Genomic DNA, 20,901 nt, shown 5'->3' on the forward strand with positions numbered 1-20,901 from the left:
AGTGATTAATGACAAATATTAATATGCACCTTTTAGGAGTAGATAAAGTACAAAATTGTCCCATTAATGGTGGTGCCCCAGTGTACAGGTCTTTTTTTTTCCTCATGAAAACTGTACCTTTTAAGTACAGCTTATATAGTCTTGGGAAATCACATGATAGCTTTGGGTGAGGAACAGAAATTTAAATTATTATGTACTGACAGTTCCTAAGAGAGCTGTTCTCATATGCAAATGGATCAAAACAGAGTCCGGTATAGTGATTCGTTTGTGACTTGGATGAACTGGTTCATTGAAAAGATTGGACTCGTAAGGGTGATTTAACATTTACAAATGTGATAGCTTATTTTATGAACACAACAATAAGAGCTAGGAGTGGATTGTAAGATTTTCAGTGAATATTGGCTTTTCAAAATCGAAACTTCAGTCTGTTCATCAGACAAAACGCAAAATCACAATTCTACAGAAGGCTTGCATGTAATCTTCAAGTCATTTGGATCACTTAAATACATTTCGAAGCTCAAATGCTCCAGTTCCCATTTATTTATTTGTATTGCATGGAAAAGAGTGGCCAGCACATTCTATAAAATATCTCCTTTTGTGCTCCACAGAAGAATGAAAGTCAAACAGGTTTGAAACGACGTGAAGGTGAGTAAATGATAAGCGTATTTTCATTTTTGGGTGAACTATCCCTTTAAAGGCACCGGTTTCCCCACGTCTGTTCTTCTGCAGTGTAATAGATGTGGTGAGGAGCTTGAAGATTATCGGATTGTAAATACTCCTCAAAGCGGCAGGGTGGAGAGAGGAGGGTGGAGGCGCTCCCCGCAGCCTCGGCCCAGACAATGCAGTCAATTAAAATGAGATTGTGTGTGTGAGCGGAACGCACTGCAGAGAGAGAGAGAGAGTGTGTGTCGGTAATGCAGTGGGGGAGAGTGCATGAGCATTACGTGCCTGGCTCAGATCAGTTAAGTGATATTTGGGGGATTCTCCATCATGGCAGGCAGGCAGGCCAGCGGGCTGATGGCTTCAGCAGTTGGAGCGGGCTAAATTGAAGTGTCAGGTGGCAGAATTGTATTTTATTTTCTAATATGCTCGGCTGTTAGCTGTGGAAATGTTTTTTAAGGGCGGATGCGTACAAAAGGGATTGAAACCGGCGCAGCGGTCTTATCGTGTAAGACCGTATTTCTCAAATTTACGGCGGAGATCGTCCACCCCATCCCCACGAAGCTTAAAGGGTTGCCGATGATTAATTAGGGGGAATCGGAAAGGCCACGCTTTTATTGAAGGTTTTAAAAACGTAACACTGTCATAAGAGGCATGAATGATTTTATTTCCTCCGTTTCCATTATACAGCCAAGCTAGCACAGGAACCGTGTTTTTTTTTTCCCCCTCACGCATTAAATGAAAAATTGCTTTCATCCTGCAGATATCAATAATGTGATGCTGGGGTCTACTAGAACAGCTATTAGATTACATTAGTGGAAATTGTGGTACAAAAGCCATGTTTACCATTAAACCGTAAAAGACAGGGGAAACTCTTGCGTTAATACTTAAAGCAATTCCTTTATTGCCTATTTACCTTTAATTGTGCTTGAGAGGAAGGAGAGAAATGAGCAGAGGGGCTGAAAGAGGTGGAGAGATGGCATAAGAGGGTAGTTAAGTACTGTATCATTTGCAAATAACATTAAATCCAGGGCTGACAGATTTTTTCCATTTCTGTAATGGAGGGTCTGAGAGCGCAGTATTGTTTTTACGTTGACCCCGGCCAATTGTTTGGTAATGCTGGGCTGTCAGCCATGCTTCTTGACACCTTGACATCATCCGCACGCTTTTAGCCGGGAAATGAGTCAGTGTGAAGCACGGAGGGAGGCGGGTGGCGTTCATTTAAAAAAAAAAAAAAACAAGACCATCATCAGCAAATTGGGAAGCTAGTGAGCACCAATCCAATCTCTCTCTTTCTTTCTTTTCTCCATCCAGCCGTCCTCCCTGCCTGCCCACCCCCTGGTGCCCCCACCCTCTAACCAAAAAAAGGGAAAAAAAGTCCAAGTGGCTTGCTCTGATAAGTAGGTTAAGCTCCTATCTGTTAATTAGGCTATTCCAGATGTGACTAATTTACCAGCCATGGGCATACAATATGCTAAACACCAGGGAATTAAAGCAATGGAGAGGGACGCTTCCCATGTGCATTCTCTCTGATAGGACAAGTCATTTCAAAGCTCCAAAACCAACATAAGTTGTTATTTTAATCATTGCTCACCCTATCTGTTCCCACATAATAGTGCCTGCTCGAAATTAAAACATTAAAGGAAATTGAGATAATCGTCATTATCTGTAAAGTCGAAATCCTTGCCTGTTGCCGGAGCTGTCTGAAAATGAAAATTAGATTATTATTCAATTATCACACTCTGAAGATGAGATACACATGTTTGGGGTTGTATATATGTGGACGGATGGACATCCTGCTGGAACATGAGCAGGTCCGTGTCCTGTGTTGTGCGTCAAAGCCTGTGTAATTTTTTAGGGCCCCAGCAGATGCTGCCAAAGTGCATTGTTTGTAGAGCCAGGGATGAGTCGAGCATATGCCGGTGTTCTGCACTCGTTTTTCATCCTTGTGATTAGATTATCAGTTAAAATGATCAAGCAAACTAAATTATTCATTATTCGATGAGATCAGACGGTATTGTAGGTAGGTCAATGACATATACGAGTGTCCATGATAAAGAAAAGGAGAAATCTGGTTTAAGACATGTGCAAAGTTCTTAGAAATATGTAGTCCTTGCATTCATGTTTGATTTATACAGTTTTAAAAAAACTTTTATTCATTTTAAAGAAAAGTTTGAATTTAATAACTTCCTTGAGCCTTGAATACATGCATAGTTTTCATTACTTTCATTACTTTTTATTCATTTATTTATTTATTTATTTATTTTACTAATATCAGCAATTTGTACATAAAATCATGAATTTCTAAAGTTTTCTTTCATTTTCTGGTTTTACGATGTGGTCTAACCATGCATTGTCAGATTAGGGTTCTTATATCTTAGTATTTGATTATTATTTATAATATGTTATTATTCAAATATTATTATTACAATATGATTCTTTAAAAGAAATAATAATAAATAATTATATCAAACGGATGGCTTTCTTTTCAAGAATTTCTTTCTTTAAATATGTTTTCTTCTTTGTGATATCAGAATTTGACTTTATGTCCACCCAACAAAATATTTTAATTAATTGTAATTCATAAAGAAAAACCATGTTAATCATGGAAGAAGTGTATTCAGGTCATTGTATATACGGTATGAATTGCATTTTTTAATGTATTTTTCAATCAGTTCATGTATAAAAAAATGTATAAAGTGGCTTGAAATGCTAGTTATGGTGCATTCAAGGTATAGTTGAATCGGTTCGTGTTCGCTGCAAACCAAACCATGACGTGTCCCGATTATTCTGCACATCTTCATTCTGCACAGGAGAACTTTGGATGCCCCCGGCCTAATGTAGCGCTCCCAAGGGCCATCTCTCTGATTCTTCTGAATGAGGCGTCTTAATTGCAGACATCACGTCTGTGCTGTTCAACACTAAGCACTAGGCTACTACATGCGGCAGAAGCATTTACATGTTTCCTGGCACATACGAAGAAGCATCTTACGGCGGCAAATCTCGACTCCTTTCATTGGAAGCCCGACTCCACAGTCGTCTGATAGAAGTGGGTTAACGTGATCCCTTCGGTCATATTGCAGTTGCTTGGAAGAAGAAAGTCCCAGAGTGCCTCACATAATCTGTTTTTCCCTGACTCTCTCTCTCTCTCTCTCGTTCAATCATATATCTCCTGCATCCTCTCCTTAATTAATGCATCACAGAAATACATGAATAAGCAACTTGCTGGTAATAAGTGTCCCTCTGCACAGCAGAGATCTCGTTTCTTTGTGGTTCCTTTTTAAAAGAGTGCTACTGATCTTGGCTGTTAGACGGTCTGGCCTATTATGGAGATGTGTGAATGGCCAGCAGGCATGTCTTACTGGAATTCCACAGTGTGTAATTCTGCTGTAGTCTCAGAACTTGCCAAGCAATCACTCCAATGAAATTGATAAGATTCAATTTATTTATATGAAGCATTCTGGATTTTTTTTTTTTTTTTTCGAGCATATGATTCAAAGAGTTACTGGAATATAGGGAATGAAATCTGAAATTCATTGAGTTAAAAAAAAAACTAAAAAACATAGCGCAGTTAAAGCGGTAGCAAATATATTACAGAAACTCTACTGCTCTCATGAAATCAAAGGTTTGAATCTTGTCTATCAGTTCCCAGTAATTTACTATTGCTAAGCTTAGGGTGTTCATTCATCCTCTTTTTCCCCAGATATGTTCTGACCGGGATTTCAAAGTTGCCTAAATGTCCAGGTTTCGGCTTTGTTTTTCTATTTACGTGCTGTCCTAAGTCCTCATACATTATATGTATAGAGCTGTCACGGTGAAGGAATTTTTAGTGGCTCAAAAGCGCGGTATGCGGTATTATCGCCATATATATATATATAATATCTGTGTGTGTGTATGTGTTACGATGTAAGGAATTCAGACACTGAAACTAAATCATTTCCTGTTTCAACGCGAAGTAAACAGAAGAGAATGACAAAATAACAGAACATAAACCTGACAATAAAATTATATTTTCGTTATTGTTATATAACAGTTAGTGCTTATCCTCGCATCTGACTGGACAAGAGACTTTTTCGGTTGATATTTCAACTGCGTGTTCTGGCTGTCAGTCAGTGCAGTTGCATTGTTACGCCACAAGGTGGCGTCAAGGGACTGTCTTTGAGTGAGTCTTTAAACCGTTCATTCAACATGTTCAAAAGCGCTGATTCGTTCAAAGAGAGATGTAATAAAAGCGACACTTTTAAAGGCTCAACTGACCAGCAGAGCGTCGATGCTCAGACAGAGATTTCGCTTTCCTTGGACATGACGACCTGTTTTCACAAATATACCTGACTCACATGACTGAAACGCAGGTAATCGCACGCGCTCTGTCGATCTCTCTCTCTCATTCGCAGTCTGTTTAGGCTTGTTAAGTGCAAATCTACCGAGCCTTTGTACAAATCAGCATGGTACACATTATATTATCATAACTAACTTATTTAATATTCAGTACGCATGCAGGAAGTGTAAAACGAGAAGGGCATAACCTTACGAAAAAAGAAAACACGCAAATATCGCGGTTGCTGCGGTTGTTGCATTCCTCTGCGGTTATGCTCATCAATAGCGCGGTATTATATATAGCGACAGCATACATGTATGTGTATTTGTATTGCTTTGACTGTTCTCTGTAGATCCCATGTCCTCGCATGCCACGATTGGTCTATTATACAATGTCAGCACTAGGGCTGGGCGATATATCGAACGCGATGATCATGCGCATCTCGTCAGTAAAGCTGGTTCCGTGATTAGTGGTAAATCTCCATCACCTGCTTTTAAATGGAGCGGCATTTAATACACAGAGCCATAGTTCACTGACAAGCTACACAATATCTCGTTCATTATCGAAGGCGCTAATCACGGAACCGGCTTTACCAGCCTGATCTCATGGCAATTCGTAAATATTTTACAAGATGGCTAATTCGTACAAATTCATACAATTTTTGCCAAATCGTACGTATTTTACGAGTTGCCAATTCGTATGAATTTGTACAAATGACCTACACCTAACCCCGCCCCTAAACCTACTCGTCACTGGGGTTTAGACAAATTGTACAAAATCGTACGAGTGAGGTCGTACGAATTCGTACGAATTAGCCACCTCGTAAAATACGTATGAATTGGTCATGAGATAGCGTTGGCTTTATTGACGAGATGCGCATGATCATCACGTTTCGATATATCGCCCAGCCCTAGTCAGCACACTATTGGTCAAACTACTTTTCAGTCATTACCTTAAGCAGGTATGAAATTAAAGAAATATACCCCTGGTTTCACAGACAAGGCTTAAGCTAGTCCCAGACTAAAATGCATGGTTGAGTTGTCTCAACTGAAAATATCTTGCTCTGACATATCTTAAAATATGTCAGTGTTATTGTTCTGTGTCAAGATGCACACCTTAATGTTTTCTTCTAAGGCATTTTTGTAAAAGTTGATTAAATATCTTAATTTAACTAAGGCCTAGTCCTGGCTTAAGCTAAGCCCCATTAAAGGCTATTTAGAAATCCCAGCCTGGACATGTCCAGGAAAAAGAGGACATATAGTCACCAGCTATGCTGTTGCTAAGGTGTTTTGAGTGTTTTGAGCATATTTCTAAGTGAGTTAAAATGTTTATAGGGTGTTTTGGTTGGTTGGTTACTGCCTTACCTTCTTTAGAGAAAGAATATAGATAGATAGATAGAATTTACTGGATGATACAGGTGCAAGTTGTTATAGTGATGCTTGCCTTAGTAAGTACCACTAATAAAATAACAAAACCCTTTCTTTTCTTTTTAGCTTCTTTTTAACAGCTGTTAATCATGTTTTATATTGTTAAATGTTGATTACATCTGTGCGAAAGAGTTCAAGATTGAACAGATGAAAGAAGACTGTGTTGACATTATTCAAGGGTAAAATATGAAAAGATTTCAAGGACACAGCACAATCGGCAAAAATGTAACTCTATATACTCGATATTTGTTGAACTTTCATTTTGTTGCTAGGTTTGTTGGGATCAGCGGCGGAGCAGTTGGGTCAAGTGAATCTGGAGTCTTGGGGACTTGGCGAGTTTATTAATGTCTCTAGGCACAACCTCCTGACCCTGTCAAATCAAATCTTCTGTGTGCTGATCCACATCCTCAGAAAGAACGGTCTCAGATGATAGATTTTGAGTGAACTGCAACCCCTTCAAAATGACATGTACCAAAGTGCTCTCATTGCTCAAAAGCCAGTTAACCCCCATCGCCTTTTTGACACAAAAGCGAGAGACCTAGAGTGCCATTGTGTTTTTGTCCACTTTCCACTATATAAAAGCCATTTGTTTATAAAACACATTAGCCCACATTCTCAGATTGTGTCTGCAGGCGAAACAGCCCGTGTCTTTTATTGCTGTGAATCGAGTCCCTCAGAATTCGGCTCTTTTGGCCGCTGTATGGCTTGGAGGACCTTAGTTTTTGCTTTGTATTCAGCTGGGCTTTTTTTTTTCAATGTATGATGAACCCTACTCAACAGTGTGTTAACTGAAATAGGAAGTGACAGATTCACTAAGGGATAATCTTCCTGCCAAAGAAACAGATATTACCCCTTGCTTGCACATTACAGTATGGCCCAGCAGGTAGAACTGCGAGACCCCTAACAATACACCAGTTTTTATTGATTTTTGTCAAAATAATTTGACCGAAATGTGCTTCGGTGTTATTAAATAGTGCAGGTCAGTTTAGTATTTGCACTTTTTGTCTAGTGTTATGCTGTAGGGAATACCTCGCAAACTTGCAAAACATAAATATACACTGTACATTTGCTCACTAAGGCTGCATTTAATTGAAATACTGCAAAATGCAACATTTATTAAAAAGTAATATTGTGAAATGCTATCACAATTTAAGATAACCTTTTTCTCTTTAAATATATTTTAAAATTATTCTGTAATATTGTATGCAGTCATTTGTTCTGAAAGCTTCATTTTGAACACCCGTTACTCCAGTTTTCAGTGTCACATGATCCTTCAGAAATCATTCTAATATGCTGATTTGAATACAGTTGAGCTGATTAATATTTTTGTGGAAACCATATAATGCATGTTTTTTTTTGTTTTTTTGGATTCTTGTATGAATAGAAGGTTCAAAAGCATTTATTTGAAATCGCTTTTGATATATTTACTGCATCCTTGCATTAATTAATTAATTAATTAATTAGAAAATCTTACTACTATTTGTGTCTACATACAGGGATGTATTTAGCGTAATGATTGTGAAGGAGATAAGGAAAAGGAAGTTATAAGTTATAAATATATATATATATATATATATATATATACCGTATTGTCCCGAATATAAGACGACCCCCCTTTTTCCAGATACACCTGTTGGAAAAAAGGCTTTTTGAAAACCAAAACTTGTTTTTTTTTCTCTCTCTCTGTAAAACACATTTATTCTTAAATTATTTTCATATTGCATATTTTTCCAATTCTAATTTTTGTTTTGAAAGTATGGTAAATACTGGTTAAAATGTACCAACAATGACATTGGAAAATTTTGATATACCATTGAAATAACAGGTAGCCCATCTGAATTATATAACAATTAGGCTATCCAACTCATAGTAGCCTACCAAAATGTTATTATCAGTAGACGTGAAATCTTATTGTAGTCTTCAAATCTGGGTACTGTCTTATTTTTTAAAATCACTTACAGAGGAAGTTTGGTCCCATCAGGCTAACATGACAGTCACGACTCTACCGCTGAAAGCTTTTCTTTTTCTTTTGTTTTCACTCGCGATCTTTGCAACACACATTACATTACATATTTCATGGCACACTCGTTTTATGCGTTTTTGGCGCCACCTATTGTTGTGGGTGTATTATTGACATGTCAAAGTCTAGACCCTGAATATAAGACGACCGCGTTTTTTCAGATGTATTTCCAAGGAAAAAACATTGTCTTATATTCGGGTCAATACGGTTATACAATATATATAAGCCCTGGAACACCCCAAGTCGACGGTCGGCCGTCGGTCAGGTTTTGATCGTTGGCCAACTAAGTTTTCTCAGTATGTTCCGCACCATTGGCTGAAGTTGGTCATCGTCTGCTTTTTTTCGGCCGATTCGACATGTCTCGGAGATCGTCAGTCAGTCGGGCCATCTGATCATTCTGATTGGCTGTTCAGCTGGCGAACCAATGCACGAGAAAAAAAAAAAACGGAAGTGATGAAGCAAGTAAACGACAGGTTTGGGAAAGCCACTTGAGCCTGTCTCTGGAGTATCCATGGCTTCACCCATTTAGTGCGCTTTCTCTGTATTTTTCGCATCCGCTTCTTCTTTTCTTCTTCCACAAGCAAAAGACCAAGGGATGACAATGCCAGTGCCATTTGCAATGTGTCAGACATTTCTGAAATATCACAAATCCATCTGTGGTTAGCGAGATTCTGCTTTTTCAGGCACCTTTGTTTATGTTTTGTATCCCTGTAGCTCTTCCAGTTTCCCAATTTGAGTAACAAACACAGACTACTGCCACCTGCTGGTACGGAAAGGCATTTCTTCTTACGCAGGCGCAGAACGGATGTGCTGCTTGGCCGTCGGGTGTCGAGCGTCGGCTTGGTGTGTCAGGGCAACTTTGGACCCAGACGCTGCTGACGAGCAGATCCCGCAGTCTGCTTTTGTCGTCACTAGTTCGTCGGCATCGGCTTTGTGTTTTCAAGGCTTTAGAGGGTTATACTGAGGTAGGACTAGATGAAGGAGCTTGTGTGATGCTCTGTGAGGTGTGAGGAGTCAGGGGTGGGCGTAATGGAGAGGGGGAGGGGCCAGGCCATTAAATAAAGTGTTCATTGCTGGCTTTAATTAAATGGTGACTGTGATCTGAGTGGAGCGGGAGATTGGATTGTATGTCATATCTCTAGCCTCCGCTGAGAGCTCACATCAGCTGTGTCAAAGATATCGGGAACGGAGCATAAAGTCAATTACAGCTCCAACAGTGAATAGATAGAAGAGGAGAAAAACACTCCCAAATGCTGTCATTTGAGAGCGTTTCAGACACGTTTATGACAAACTACATCGAAGGGGGTTTTGGGAGCAACGCAGGTGGACGTGGAGCAATTTGGACGTCGTCAGGTTGATGGTGACCCAAGGCTGTCGAAAGGAGCTGCGCAGGAAACCCTTGTGATTGGGAGCTGAGATTAATCCTGGAAGGCAGGTATTGTTTGCGTAGCGCTCGCCGCAGTAGATTGAAAGGTACTTCAGGTGCTCCAGGTCACAACTTCACCCTCAAATTATTTCAACGAGGACTTGAGGAGCCCTTCAGCACTGCGGCCGCTGCTCCCGAGGCCCTCTCGAGTCTGAACTCAACGAGGCAGCGGGGAATTCACAATATGCTCGTATAATCAGCACAATTAAAACGGCTACACTTTGGCATGAGATAATGCTGAGGAAATCCTGTTTGTGTGCGTCTGCCATTTTGTCGGTACAGTCTGTTCGGACCAGTGGTCTGTTGAATTTTGCCTCAGCAAGAATGATGTTAGATGTCGATTTCCTCTGGGAAAGTGCTTAAAATGTATGAGCCGAGCTCTGGCCGTTGTTTATTTTGTTTGTCACTGAATTACTTGATATGGTTGTCACAAATATGAATGTCACGGAAGCGGATAAACAGCTTTTCAGGATCAGATCGAAAACTGTGATTAAACTTCAAAAAATAAACCATTTTTTATTTTATTTTTTCAAATATTTTTCACCGCAGATGAAAAATTGCAGGTCATACATCTATGTTTTGACAGTATAATTGATTTTCTATTGATGTAGTACCCAGCTGCTCTTATCCTTAATTCTATCACAGGATTTAATGACAGAAAATAAAAGCGAAGGGATCTCCGTAAGCCCAGTGAGATGAAAAAGAGCCGACAATAGAACCATCAGCCATCGCCCAGAGCTGTCCTTGTGAAACAGCACTTATGGATGGTCTTTTCCCTCTTCTTAATCTACAAAGTAGAAATATTTCATGAATATTGATGGGATCTGGACATGTTTTCCAGCATTGTTTTTTTTTTCAGACTAGCTAATTCCCAAGCCCCCGTCTGGCTTTGCTTGTTATCAGGCTATGCAGTGTACATAAAGGCGCATTTAACCTGCGATTAATCTCAGGCACTCCAGCGCTGAGCGTTTGTAATGTGATAGAAAGTTCTGGATGAGCTTCAAGCCAGGTTTGGATAAAGGCCTCCGCGTGCGCCGTGGCTGAATGAGACAATCATTTTCAATGGGCTCCCATTGCTCGCTTTTACTCTCCGAGCCCCCTCCTTCCCCACGTGGAGCGGCGAGGATTCAATGGAATGAATGTTTGTTGATTTCCCTCTGAAATCAAGAAGTAGATTAGTTTGAATTGGTGGGGAATGAGGTGAGGAGGCTAGGTGGCTCGCTATCGCCCGAGCCCATTTCCCATTTCCTGTGTGTGCGCGCTGGAGGTGTGAGAGAGAGGGCAATGGTAATTACCGTCTGTTTCTCTGGCGCAGTTATGCCACTGATACACATCCACGTTCCCATTATCCCGCAGATCAGCCAAGCAGTTTGTGTTTGCGTTCGGAGAGTATCAGATTCCAGATCTGGCCCAAGACGTTACAGAGAGCGAGAGAGAGATGTCACATCTCAACCTCCCTCTCATACTTTGTATGAGCTTCTAGCCCATCTTGTTCGTGGTGCCTTCCCTTTTTTTTCCGAAACGTCGAATAATGAATTTGATAACAAAGGGAAATGTGGCAGCCTTCGCCGGCCTGACTGAAGTGCTTAATTAGCTGATTACAACGAGCCAGGATTGGCCTCTCACCACTCACATTTGGTCTGCGATTTCACATGACTGTCCCCTTGCCACATCCAACTGACTGTTCATAGCCCCCCTGCGGTGGCCGCTTTCTGAGCCAAAATGTGAAATTACTGTGGCACATTCAGCCATTGAAATGAGCAGCCCCAGTCTGGATTAAACCAATCTGCACACAAGACAATAAACCCGTCAGTTCTACGAGAGTGGTGGGATTGCGCTTAGTGCACTTCGAAATTACTCTTCAAATATGCTAAGGATAGGTCCGATTGGTCAGCTAGTTGACTAGCTTGTAAACCATGAACTGATGTTAAAGATTAAATCCTGAGCATCAAACAATGGATTGGGTTGACCATAATAATAATAATGATAATAATAAATGTTGTATTGTTATTATTATTACTATCATTATCATTATTTTTGTAACACTTTAGTATAGGGACGAATTCTCAGTATTAACTAGTTGCTTATTAGCATGCATATTACTGGCATATTGGCTATTTATTAGTACTTATAAAGCACATTCTGCATGACCATATTCTACATACTTAATCCTACCCAATACCTAACGACTTAACAACTACCTTACTAAGCAGTAATTAACAGTTAATAATAGTTCATTAATAGTGAGAATTGGACCTTAAAATAAAGTGACCATTATTATTATTATTATTATTATTATTATTATTATTATTACAGAAACAAATAATATAAACATATTATACATAATTTTATGCAGAGTAAAATCGTAAATTGATTGTGTCTTTAATCAGTTCATCAATTAATAAATTGGATATAATGATTATTAATAATAAATCAAGAATTATTTATTTACTATTATTATTAGCAGTAACAATTGGCTGCTTAATGACCCACACTGCTACTACAGAAATTCACATGTAAACTGGTTATTGTGCTTGACTGCTTTTTTATGGATGTATTTTATTTATTTATGTGTGTGTGCATGTGCGTGTGCGTGCTTTGCACCACAAGTTTTGTATTTTTACAATATCGTGTAACTTTTAACGATATGACAACCCCCCAAGTGTTCCTATCTTGTATGACTTTCTTCTGTGGAGCACATATTGAAATTGATTTCAAAGCATGTCTGTGTCTTTTTTATTGTCCGTAAATGGGAGTCAAAGGTGTTTTGTTTGTACCCCATCAATCTTCAAAATATCTTCATATTTTACAAATAGTTTTTCACATCCGTGAAATAAAGTGATCTTAAGTGTAACATTTGTGAAGCCAGTGTCTCAACGGCCATCGTCTTGTGTTGCGGTGCAAAATCTGAAAGGCAGCAGACTGTTTTAATCCGCAGACCGTCCAACACGACGTAGCGCTGGCGGAGATGGCACGGTTGCGCGTGAGAGCGAAATAAGCCTTTCCTCTGCATCAGCTTTTTCGCTCTCGCAAACTGTAACACAAAACTACATTTAAAGCATCAGATTTTGTGGGGCCGATGTGCAGCCTCAATAATTGATGAGCTTGGCTGAGTGTGGAGGTTTGGAGACTCGCTTCGCTTTACTGCAACGCCAGAGAAAAAGAGAGAGGTGAAAGTGTTAGATATTCTCTCACATGGTGTAGGTTGTTATGCTGTACCACCCACACTTTAGAGCAAGTGAGCTGTGAAATGTATTCATTGTAACATGGAAAATGGAGGCAAGGAATTGCCTGTAATGTCTGACAGCAAGGGCAGCCAGCCAACATCACCTGCATTATTTCACTTGTGTGTGTGTGCGTGCGTGTGTTTTTCCTCTCTCTTTTTTTATATATTATTATAGGTTTGGGAAATAGGCAGCAATTTCATTACGATGTGATTTGGGAAGAAATTGCCCACCATTGAGTGACCCCACCGTAGAGGATCAAATGGGAAGTCAGCTCAAATAAAGTTAATAGTGCATTAACTGAAGGCAGCATTGCTGAGCCCCTAAGCAGTGTTTCTCATCCAGCGCCTGCCCCTCTCCTTCCTCCTCCTCCTCCTCCTCCTCCACCTCCTCTTCCTTCTGCCCTCCACTTTTTAGCTCCTCATTTGTCTTTTATCCTCTCCTCTCTTCCCTCTGTGAAACCGCAAGGCAGCTACTGTATATTTGTACCTCTAAGGCGAGGCGGCACAGTAAAAAAAAAAAAGTGGATTGGCTGCAATGTATTGGAATGAAGCACGCGAACCAATGGAGTGTGCCGTTGGCCCCTCCCATCTGTATATCTCCGCTCCTCCGCAGCTTGCGAGAAAGCAGCCTGATGAATAACACAGAGGGGACTTGTCTCTGGGATTATTAATTTCCCATCTCTCTCTCTCTCTCTCTCTCTCTCTCTCTCTCTCTCTCCCCTCCCTGTCTCTCTCTCCTTTCCCTTCCCTCGTTCTTTCTCTGTGTGCTTACCCCTTGCGCGTGGCTTTTTTTTTGTTTCTTGCCTTGCTGTTTGAAATGATCCTTTTCCATTCAGTGTGAGAGTGCATGAGTGTTGCTTCATGGAGCTGTGCGGCCACTGTTAACACTGCCTGGTAGCTATTCTTCCACACAAGAGCTCTCGCGTCACGAGGGGGTGAGTTGGTATCTATTAAAATCAATATAGTGTCGTGAGACCCGGGGCTAAGGCAGTCGGTGGGGGTGGGGGGGGGTGCAGGTTTTCTAATGAAATTTTCAATCTGAGTATGCCTGCATCTAAGCCTGACCTACAAAGCAAAGGGAATTTCTCTCTGAGGACTCCAGTTGAGCGCCGGTGCGCGGTCGGACGCTCGTATTTGTGTGTGTGTGTGTTAATGTCAGAGAACGCCTGGGTCTCATAGTGTGATCAGTCAGCTAACAGAGCAGCGAGTTGCTTTTGTTGCTAAACACCAGCCATGCTTTTATCAGAGCTAATGGGGATGTGTGTGAGAGACCTTGATTTTGCTGGGGGAATGGCAATGGGATGGAAATGCGAGCTAATGATGGGTAATTGAAATAGCGGGGAATTATAGTTTGTTTTGTTGATATTCTCTCCCTCGCACGCTTTCGCTCTCCCTCTCTGAACCTTTGTTGGAATATTGATGACTCTCTCAGGCTGCAAAAATGATAATGATTATAATGACATCTGCATCGGAAAATACTTACGAGAGCAATAACAACTAACAATTGAACTTAACGCACTTTACGTGACACAGTCGGGCCGTGACTTGACTCGCACATGAAGGGAGGCTTGTGAATTGATGTTCGGTATGGATGTGTTTGGTTAAGTGTGTGGATTTACTGCAGAAGAAGGTAAAAATGTAACTTCTGACTCATCATTCGGTGTCTACCACATGGCTGTGTTTTGATTGGTTGTTAGTGCTGGACATAATTTGTGGGAGGAGTTTAGAATGTAGCCACTTGATTAAAACAACAGTTTTTATTTACATTTTTGGACCGTAATTGTACTTATTAACAAAGATCTTTTAATTGTATTTGATTAAATGTGTGGAATCACAACTAGTTTTAGCAGTTAAAAGTGTTCAAAAATATCATTCAGCTCTGACAACATGTTTGGATTGGCTGTTTGGAGGGGCTTGTAGTGTATTTGCTAGTGTATTTATTATTGTTATTTTCATTAATATTATTTTATAGTTTTCATTGACATTTTGTGGCATGTAAGTTGAAATGGCTATATTTCATTGGCTGTTTGTGTGTAATATCATTTGTGGAAGGGGTTTGGAGTGAATTTGCTTGTTTTTGAATAAAATGTAAAAAATGTTTATACAAATGTACATTGTAATAAGCAAATACATGTCCCAAAAATGTAAATTAAAACATGTGCACTCATTTCCAATCAAAAATCATGTGAAAACACTGAATGATATTATACTTTTGCAAACTTATACAGTACAAATACTTTGTAACTTGCATTTCAAAAACAAGTGGAATAACAATGTTTGCTAAAATGATTAAATGCGAGGAATCAGGTACAGCACAGGTAAAAATATTACTTCCAATATATCATTAAATAACTGTTTTAATTGGCTGTTCGTGTGAAATATCATTTGTGGGAGGAGTTTACTGATTTCTCACTTGTTAAACATATTTACAGTCATTTAATAGTTTTAATATACGTCTTGGCAAACATTTTTTGTATTTGATTAAAAGCAACAATATTCAATTTCAATAACTGTGTTTTGTTTGGCCAGTAGATTGGACAGACTTTTTCTTTTTTTTTTTCTTTTTCAAAGTCTGTTGTAAACGAGAGCTCATTTTCAGATTAAAATGAAGTTAAAAGATTTCCCCCCCCACTTTTTGTGTGTGGTTTAATCTCCCACACTGTAGTTCACATTGTCCCCCCCCCCCTATCGTCCTAAAGAAAACATGATCCTCTACATAAGCTGACATATCTTTTCATACCCTCATTACATTGTTTTCAGTAGCTTTGTTCAGTCGAAAATGATTTTGGAAGAAATAACAATGGCAGGAAAAAAGCAAAAAGAGCGAGCGAGCGAGGAAGAAGGAGAGAGAGAGAGAATACCCCACATTCTGTTTATGTAATTTAGTGAGTCATAACGTGGGTGCATGAGGCATTATGCAAGTTCTGGTTGTGCTTTGAAAAATTGGTTATCTCCACAGCACCTACAAGGCACACAGATGGATGCGCCTCAGTTGTGGTGCGCCTGAGCCCTGGCAGTGCGGGGAGCCAGGGCGTCTCAAAGCAGGAAGCCCTTCTGGAGGAGGACAGGCCTCTTTTTCTCGAGCCGTCAGAGCTTTGGATTGGTAAATCCTGTGGGCTTGACCGAAATAGAGGAAGTACAGAGCTACATGAGGGTGAATAATCATAGTGTGCAAGAGAGGGGATTTCACAGGGCACTGCATATGCCCTGTGCCTACAATTCACCCCGCCGCTCATTAGATGCTGAATACATCATGCAGATTTCTGCCAGTCCTCTCATTTCAAATGCAGCTCCTCTTGACAGAAATTAGAAAAGAGAATATTTAATCAAAGTGATGCTGTTGTGCGTGCGCGTGTGCCATTTTTTCATGTATTTTTTCTTTTAAAATTGATTCACATCAAAAATAAATCTCAACATTAATTTTAAATAAATACATTTAATATAAGTCAACAAATAAAAAAGATGCTGAAAATAAAACATCATAAACTGATTATTCCCCATGACTTATCAAAGATCCAGACTGTTCAAACACCATGTACGTCGACTGTAAAATATCCCCGGGCGCTAGATTATACATTTCATTGTTCAGTATGAAACGTATAATCACAGTATTATTCTCAAATAAATATGTTTAATGTAATTCAACACTAATTCGTGAATTCTTGGCCAAAAAAAATGCTTTCTAAAAATAAAACAAGTGCCCGTTTTGCGTGTATCTGATTATTCCCCATGACTTAACAAAGATCCAGACTGTTCAAACACCATGTTACGTTGGCTGTAAAATATCCCTGGGCCGCAATGATTATATGTTTCATCGTTTGGAAAATGCATGGCCCTTAAGTGTGAGAATGAAGTATAGAGTTAGATCGCTCCCTCTTTTATTTCCCTTGGAAGCTGGCAAAGGGTTGCTGCTTACTCTGTTATCGTCAGTGGGAGTTAAGTGCTGTGTGTTGAGCACAATCGGAACATGTTTATTGCGGCGATTATGTAACTGGTTATAGTCTTAGCCTGTCCTGTGCTGCCGAGGCCTTGCGGCACACATCACGCTAGTTGCTAGCGTTGCTGTTTCGCTCGCGGCAGGGAAAGGGAGGGGGGGGAGGGTGTTGGGGAAACCTCACACCGGGCATACGGCGTTTGCTATCGTTTGTGAAGTGGAAATAGAAACATAGCATTCCGCCGCACGCCGGTGTGTCATACTCGTATTGAAATGATAATGGAGCACATGCCGATGTTACGGGGGCTCTGCTCTCAACCCCACAGGGAGTTGAAGGAGAATACCACGGTCGATAGTTCTGCACAACAAAACAAAACAAAAACTGCTCTCCTGGCGATACGTATAAATGCTGCCTCCTTATTGTTAACAAGACGCCACGTCCTAGGCAAAGGAGCCATTAAAGAAAACAGTGGCTGTTAATAAGTCAATGACTGAGTGAAGCACGCTGGGGGTGATAAAACGATCATATTAATACCTTGAACTCTCGCTTTCGCTAAATGGGGCAAGTGTATATTGCTTTGTAAACATTTCCACATCAATAGTACGGTGCCACAACAAAAGATAAACCCCAGGTTGAACAAGGAGATAAAGCGACTGTTTCACAAGATTAAATAGAAAGTGATGCCAGCTTGGCAGCCAGGCCGTGTGTTGCATGGATTATTTATAATGGGAGCAAAAAAAAAAAAAAATGCAAATCATACAATTACAAGCGGTAAAGCCAAGTATTAAAATAAGAGACCAGAATTAAGGCCTTCAGCTGATGTGATGAAAATAAATGAATTTAAATCTAACATTTGCATTTTGGCAAAAAATAGTCAGACCTGGAAGACTATTCTATAATAAGAATATCATTTTTTATTTAGAACTTTTGTTTGTGTTTTTCCGCATGAGCTTTTTAATGGCTATCTGGGTTTTTAATCTGCATCCTTAAAGCACAATAGCTTCACGCCTACTTTGAATATTGTTTTTTAATCTACACAGGCAGCTTTTGTAATGTATGACATGGGGGAAATTAGCTCATAAAGAGTCATGCAATTTCTCCAACCTGGAATTGTGTGTTGTTTGTGGATCTCTGTGTTGTAAAGAAGGCCTCCATAATCCATTTACTTCAATTTGTAAACACACAAATGTCACCGTGCACCAGCGCAGATGTTATGAACCCAACAGAAATCTTCTAATACCTTGTATATCTAATCTTATTCAAATTAGAAAGCATGTCTGCGCCTTGGTTTTGTAGTGAAAAAGCATGAAACGGAAGGAAGCATTCGACAAATGCATTATTTTTGCATAAGTAGTGCACAAATAGCTTTTTTTTTTTTTTTTTTTTTTGTGTTTAAATTGGTTATTATTAAGTAGATGTTTAATATCAAATGTACTTTGTCAGATTTTGCACACACAATATTGGATTATTATTTTTTTTATTATTTTTATGTTAAATATACATTGAACAATATTTGTGTTTTGTCCTTGCTAGGTTTACTTTGCACGTACTGTGCTTGAGTTTATTCCAAAGGATAGAAGTCTGTGGCTAATCCTCTGGTTTGTACATACTGTCGGCTTTGATAGGGGAAAAAATGAAGATGCCGTGTGGGTGTGCAAGATTAGGCTTATCTTCAATTGCATTGTATATAGGGATATCCGCGGTGACATTGACAGAATGGGATGCTTCTCCCTTTAAAACAAGCCAAAGGAATTTGCAGGTTGAAACAGTGGAGGCGATCAGGAGTGGTGGAGGCGCCCAGGCTGCAGTTTGTTTGTGGTGGCGTGCTTATGCATGATAGCCCCAGCTCAGGACAACAGCGGATGAATAAAACGCTCGGATTGTTCACAGCCATTGTAGCGCTGCGGTTGCTTTTTGTCCTGAAGATACCTTCGCTTAGCTCTCCACATCATGTTCTTACCTCCCCGACGCAGCGGCTCCGTCCTTCCAGGATGCATGAGATGCCAGAGCATCTGAGGGCCCCTGCCAAGATGCCTCCAAAGACGACCACTTTTGAGATGGGGATGCACACGCCACAGTGAATCTAACTCATTCTGTTGTGTAAATGGCAGTTTTCTGTCTCCTGTGTTGACATGTTTCCTATTGCTAAGAGATGTTAACATGTTTTTAAGGGACGCACCGATGATATATTAGTACTATTTTTTTTCTTTTTTTCAGTATCAGCCAATATTGGACATTCAGTAGTGCATGCTCTTTTTTTTTTTTAGTAATGAAATTTTTCCATCATCCCACGGTCACTTCAAGTTCATCTTTAAAAACACTAATAAATTATTAACACTGATAAATGTAGTTTTTTTTTTTTTTTTTTTTTTTTATTAAATTTTTTTTTATTGTAATATTGGCCATTTATTGTCTATTACATATTATTGTCTATTACATTTATACTAAAACTAAAACAAAAATCATTAAAAAAAACTTTTTCAGTAATTTAAATAAAGATTAAATAAAATATAAATATTAAATGAAAATAAACATAAACTCATGGCCATGACAACCTGAAATAATTAACTTAAAGTTGAATTGTTAATATTACTAAATTACGAAACTAAAGCTGAAAGAAAAATTAATTTTAAGCTATATATATAATCACAAAAATAATAGCAATTAGAAAAGGACATAAAATTACTAAAACCTAAACTAAAATTAAAATGGCTGTAAATATAAAAATGTAAAAGCTAATTCAAAATATTAATGAAAAATATTATAGTATATAACTAATACTAAAATATATATGGATTTAACATATTAAATATCCCTGCAATCTTTTTTAGGAGGCTGTTGTCTTTATATAGGTCAACGTCATGAACCATGACTTTATACTTGCTAGTTGGCTGCATCAGCAATAGGGAGGACGATAAAAAAAATTTAAGTGCAGGATGAGTAGCCGATATTTATTTGGTCTGTTTTCTTAGAAGAATAAGACTATAAAATTAAAATAAGTACATACGTTAAAGGTGTATTTTTTTAGGAGTATACTAGAACATAGTTGGCTTCAAAGCTCATATACTTGGACTAAATGTAAAAAATAAACTCCAGTACAAATCACAATGAACGTGTTTAGCTACAGCTGGTCTCCATAAAAGCATCGAGGTTGACACACAAGCCCCTGCGTCAATCATTACAGATATTTTCCTCAGTGGCCGAGTTGACTTCTCACTCTACCTCCAGCTTGCGTGATTGATGTCGGGCAAGGTTAGCGGAAAAAGAGTGCACTATGTTCTTTGACCGACAGTGGGCCGATGTCCTCTTTCTATCTCTCCCTGTATCCCCCCTCCTCTATTTCTTTCAGGAAAGGCCTGCTTCTGGACTGCCACAATTTTTCAGCTCCAGCCCTGAGCACCTTTGCCCCCAGACTTAGCCCAGCTGCTGTGGACCACAGACACACTAATTGGCCCTGATTTAGTCTGCCGTGCTTTAAGTGCACTCTGCTGTGTGTGCTGCGTGGGGCTGCCATGTCAGTCCGCTCTTTTCCCACTGGCTCTTTAGGCCATTACCTAAATGAAGTGCTGCCACTGGAAGTTGGTGAGCACATGCTAACGGTGAGGTATTGATTTGTGGGTTATTTCAAGTGATGATATCTCTGTCTTCAATCCAGAAAGGAGAAAAATATTTTTATAATACGCTTGAATCATATACAAGATAATGACATATTTGGTGATGATACGTTTAGTTTTCATAAGGTTCATAAGTATGGCTGCACTCTATAAGTAAAGGAAATAAGCCAAAACATGAAGACGCATGAATAGTCAAGTCACATCAATTTTATTTGTATAGTGCTTTTCCCAAAACACATTTCAAAGCAGCTTTTCAGAAAATCATGATGATAATG

General features: G+C 39.4%; 1 protein-coding gene across 21 annotated transcripts in view; it reads left to right on the forward strand.

Annotated features, from left to right (window-relative positions):
- Positions 1-20,901, forward strand: part of rbfox1 (RNA binding fox-1 homolog 1) — a 298,167-nt gene that overhangs the window by 198,007 nt on the left and 79,259 nt on the right. The window contains exon 1 of one of the 21 annotated variants that reach the window (XM_058770887.1): positions 609-645. The exons of 18 other annotated variants lie outside the window; for them this stretch is intronic. Coding sequence is in view for 1 of the 3 variants with exons in the window: in XM_058770884.1 (XP_058626867.1) it covers positions 4,998-5,012 (15 nt within the window). In the remaining 2 variants the exon portion in view is untranslated. Of the gene's footprint in view, positions 1-608; positions 646-4,901; positions 5,013-13,837; positions 14,013-20,901 lie in introns of those variants that run through there. 2 more of the 21 variants (XM_058770884.1, XM_058770886.1) reach the window with 2 other exon arrangements.

The sequence above is a fragment of the Onychostoma macrolepis genome, chromosome 03 (assembly GCF_012432095.1).
Source record: "Onychostoma macrolepis isolate SWU-2019 chromosome 03, ASM1243209v1, whole genome shotgun sequence".
Classification (NCBI taxonomy): domain Eukaryota; kingdom Metazoa; phylum Chordata; class Actinopteri; order Cypriniformes; family Cyprinidae; genus Onychostoma; species Onychostoma macrolepis.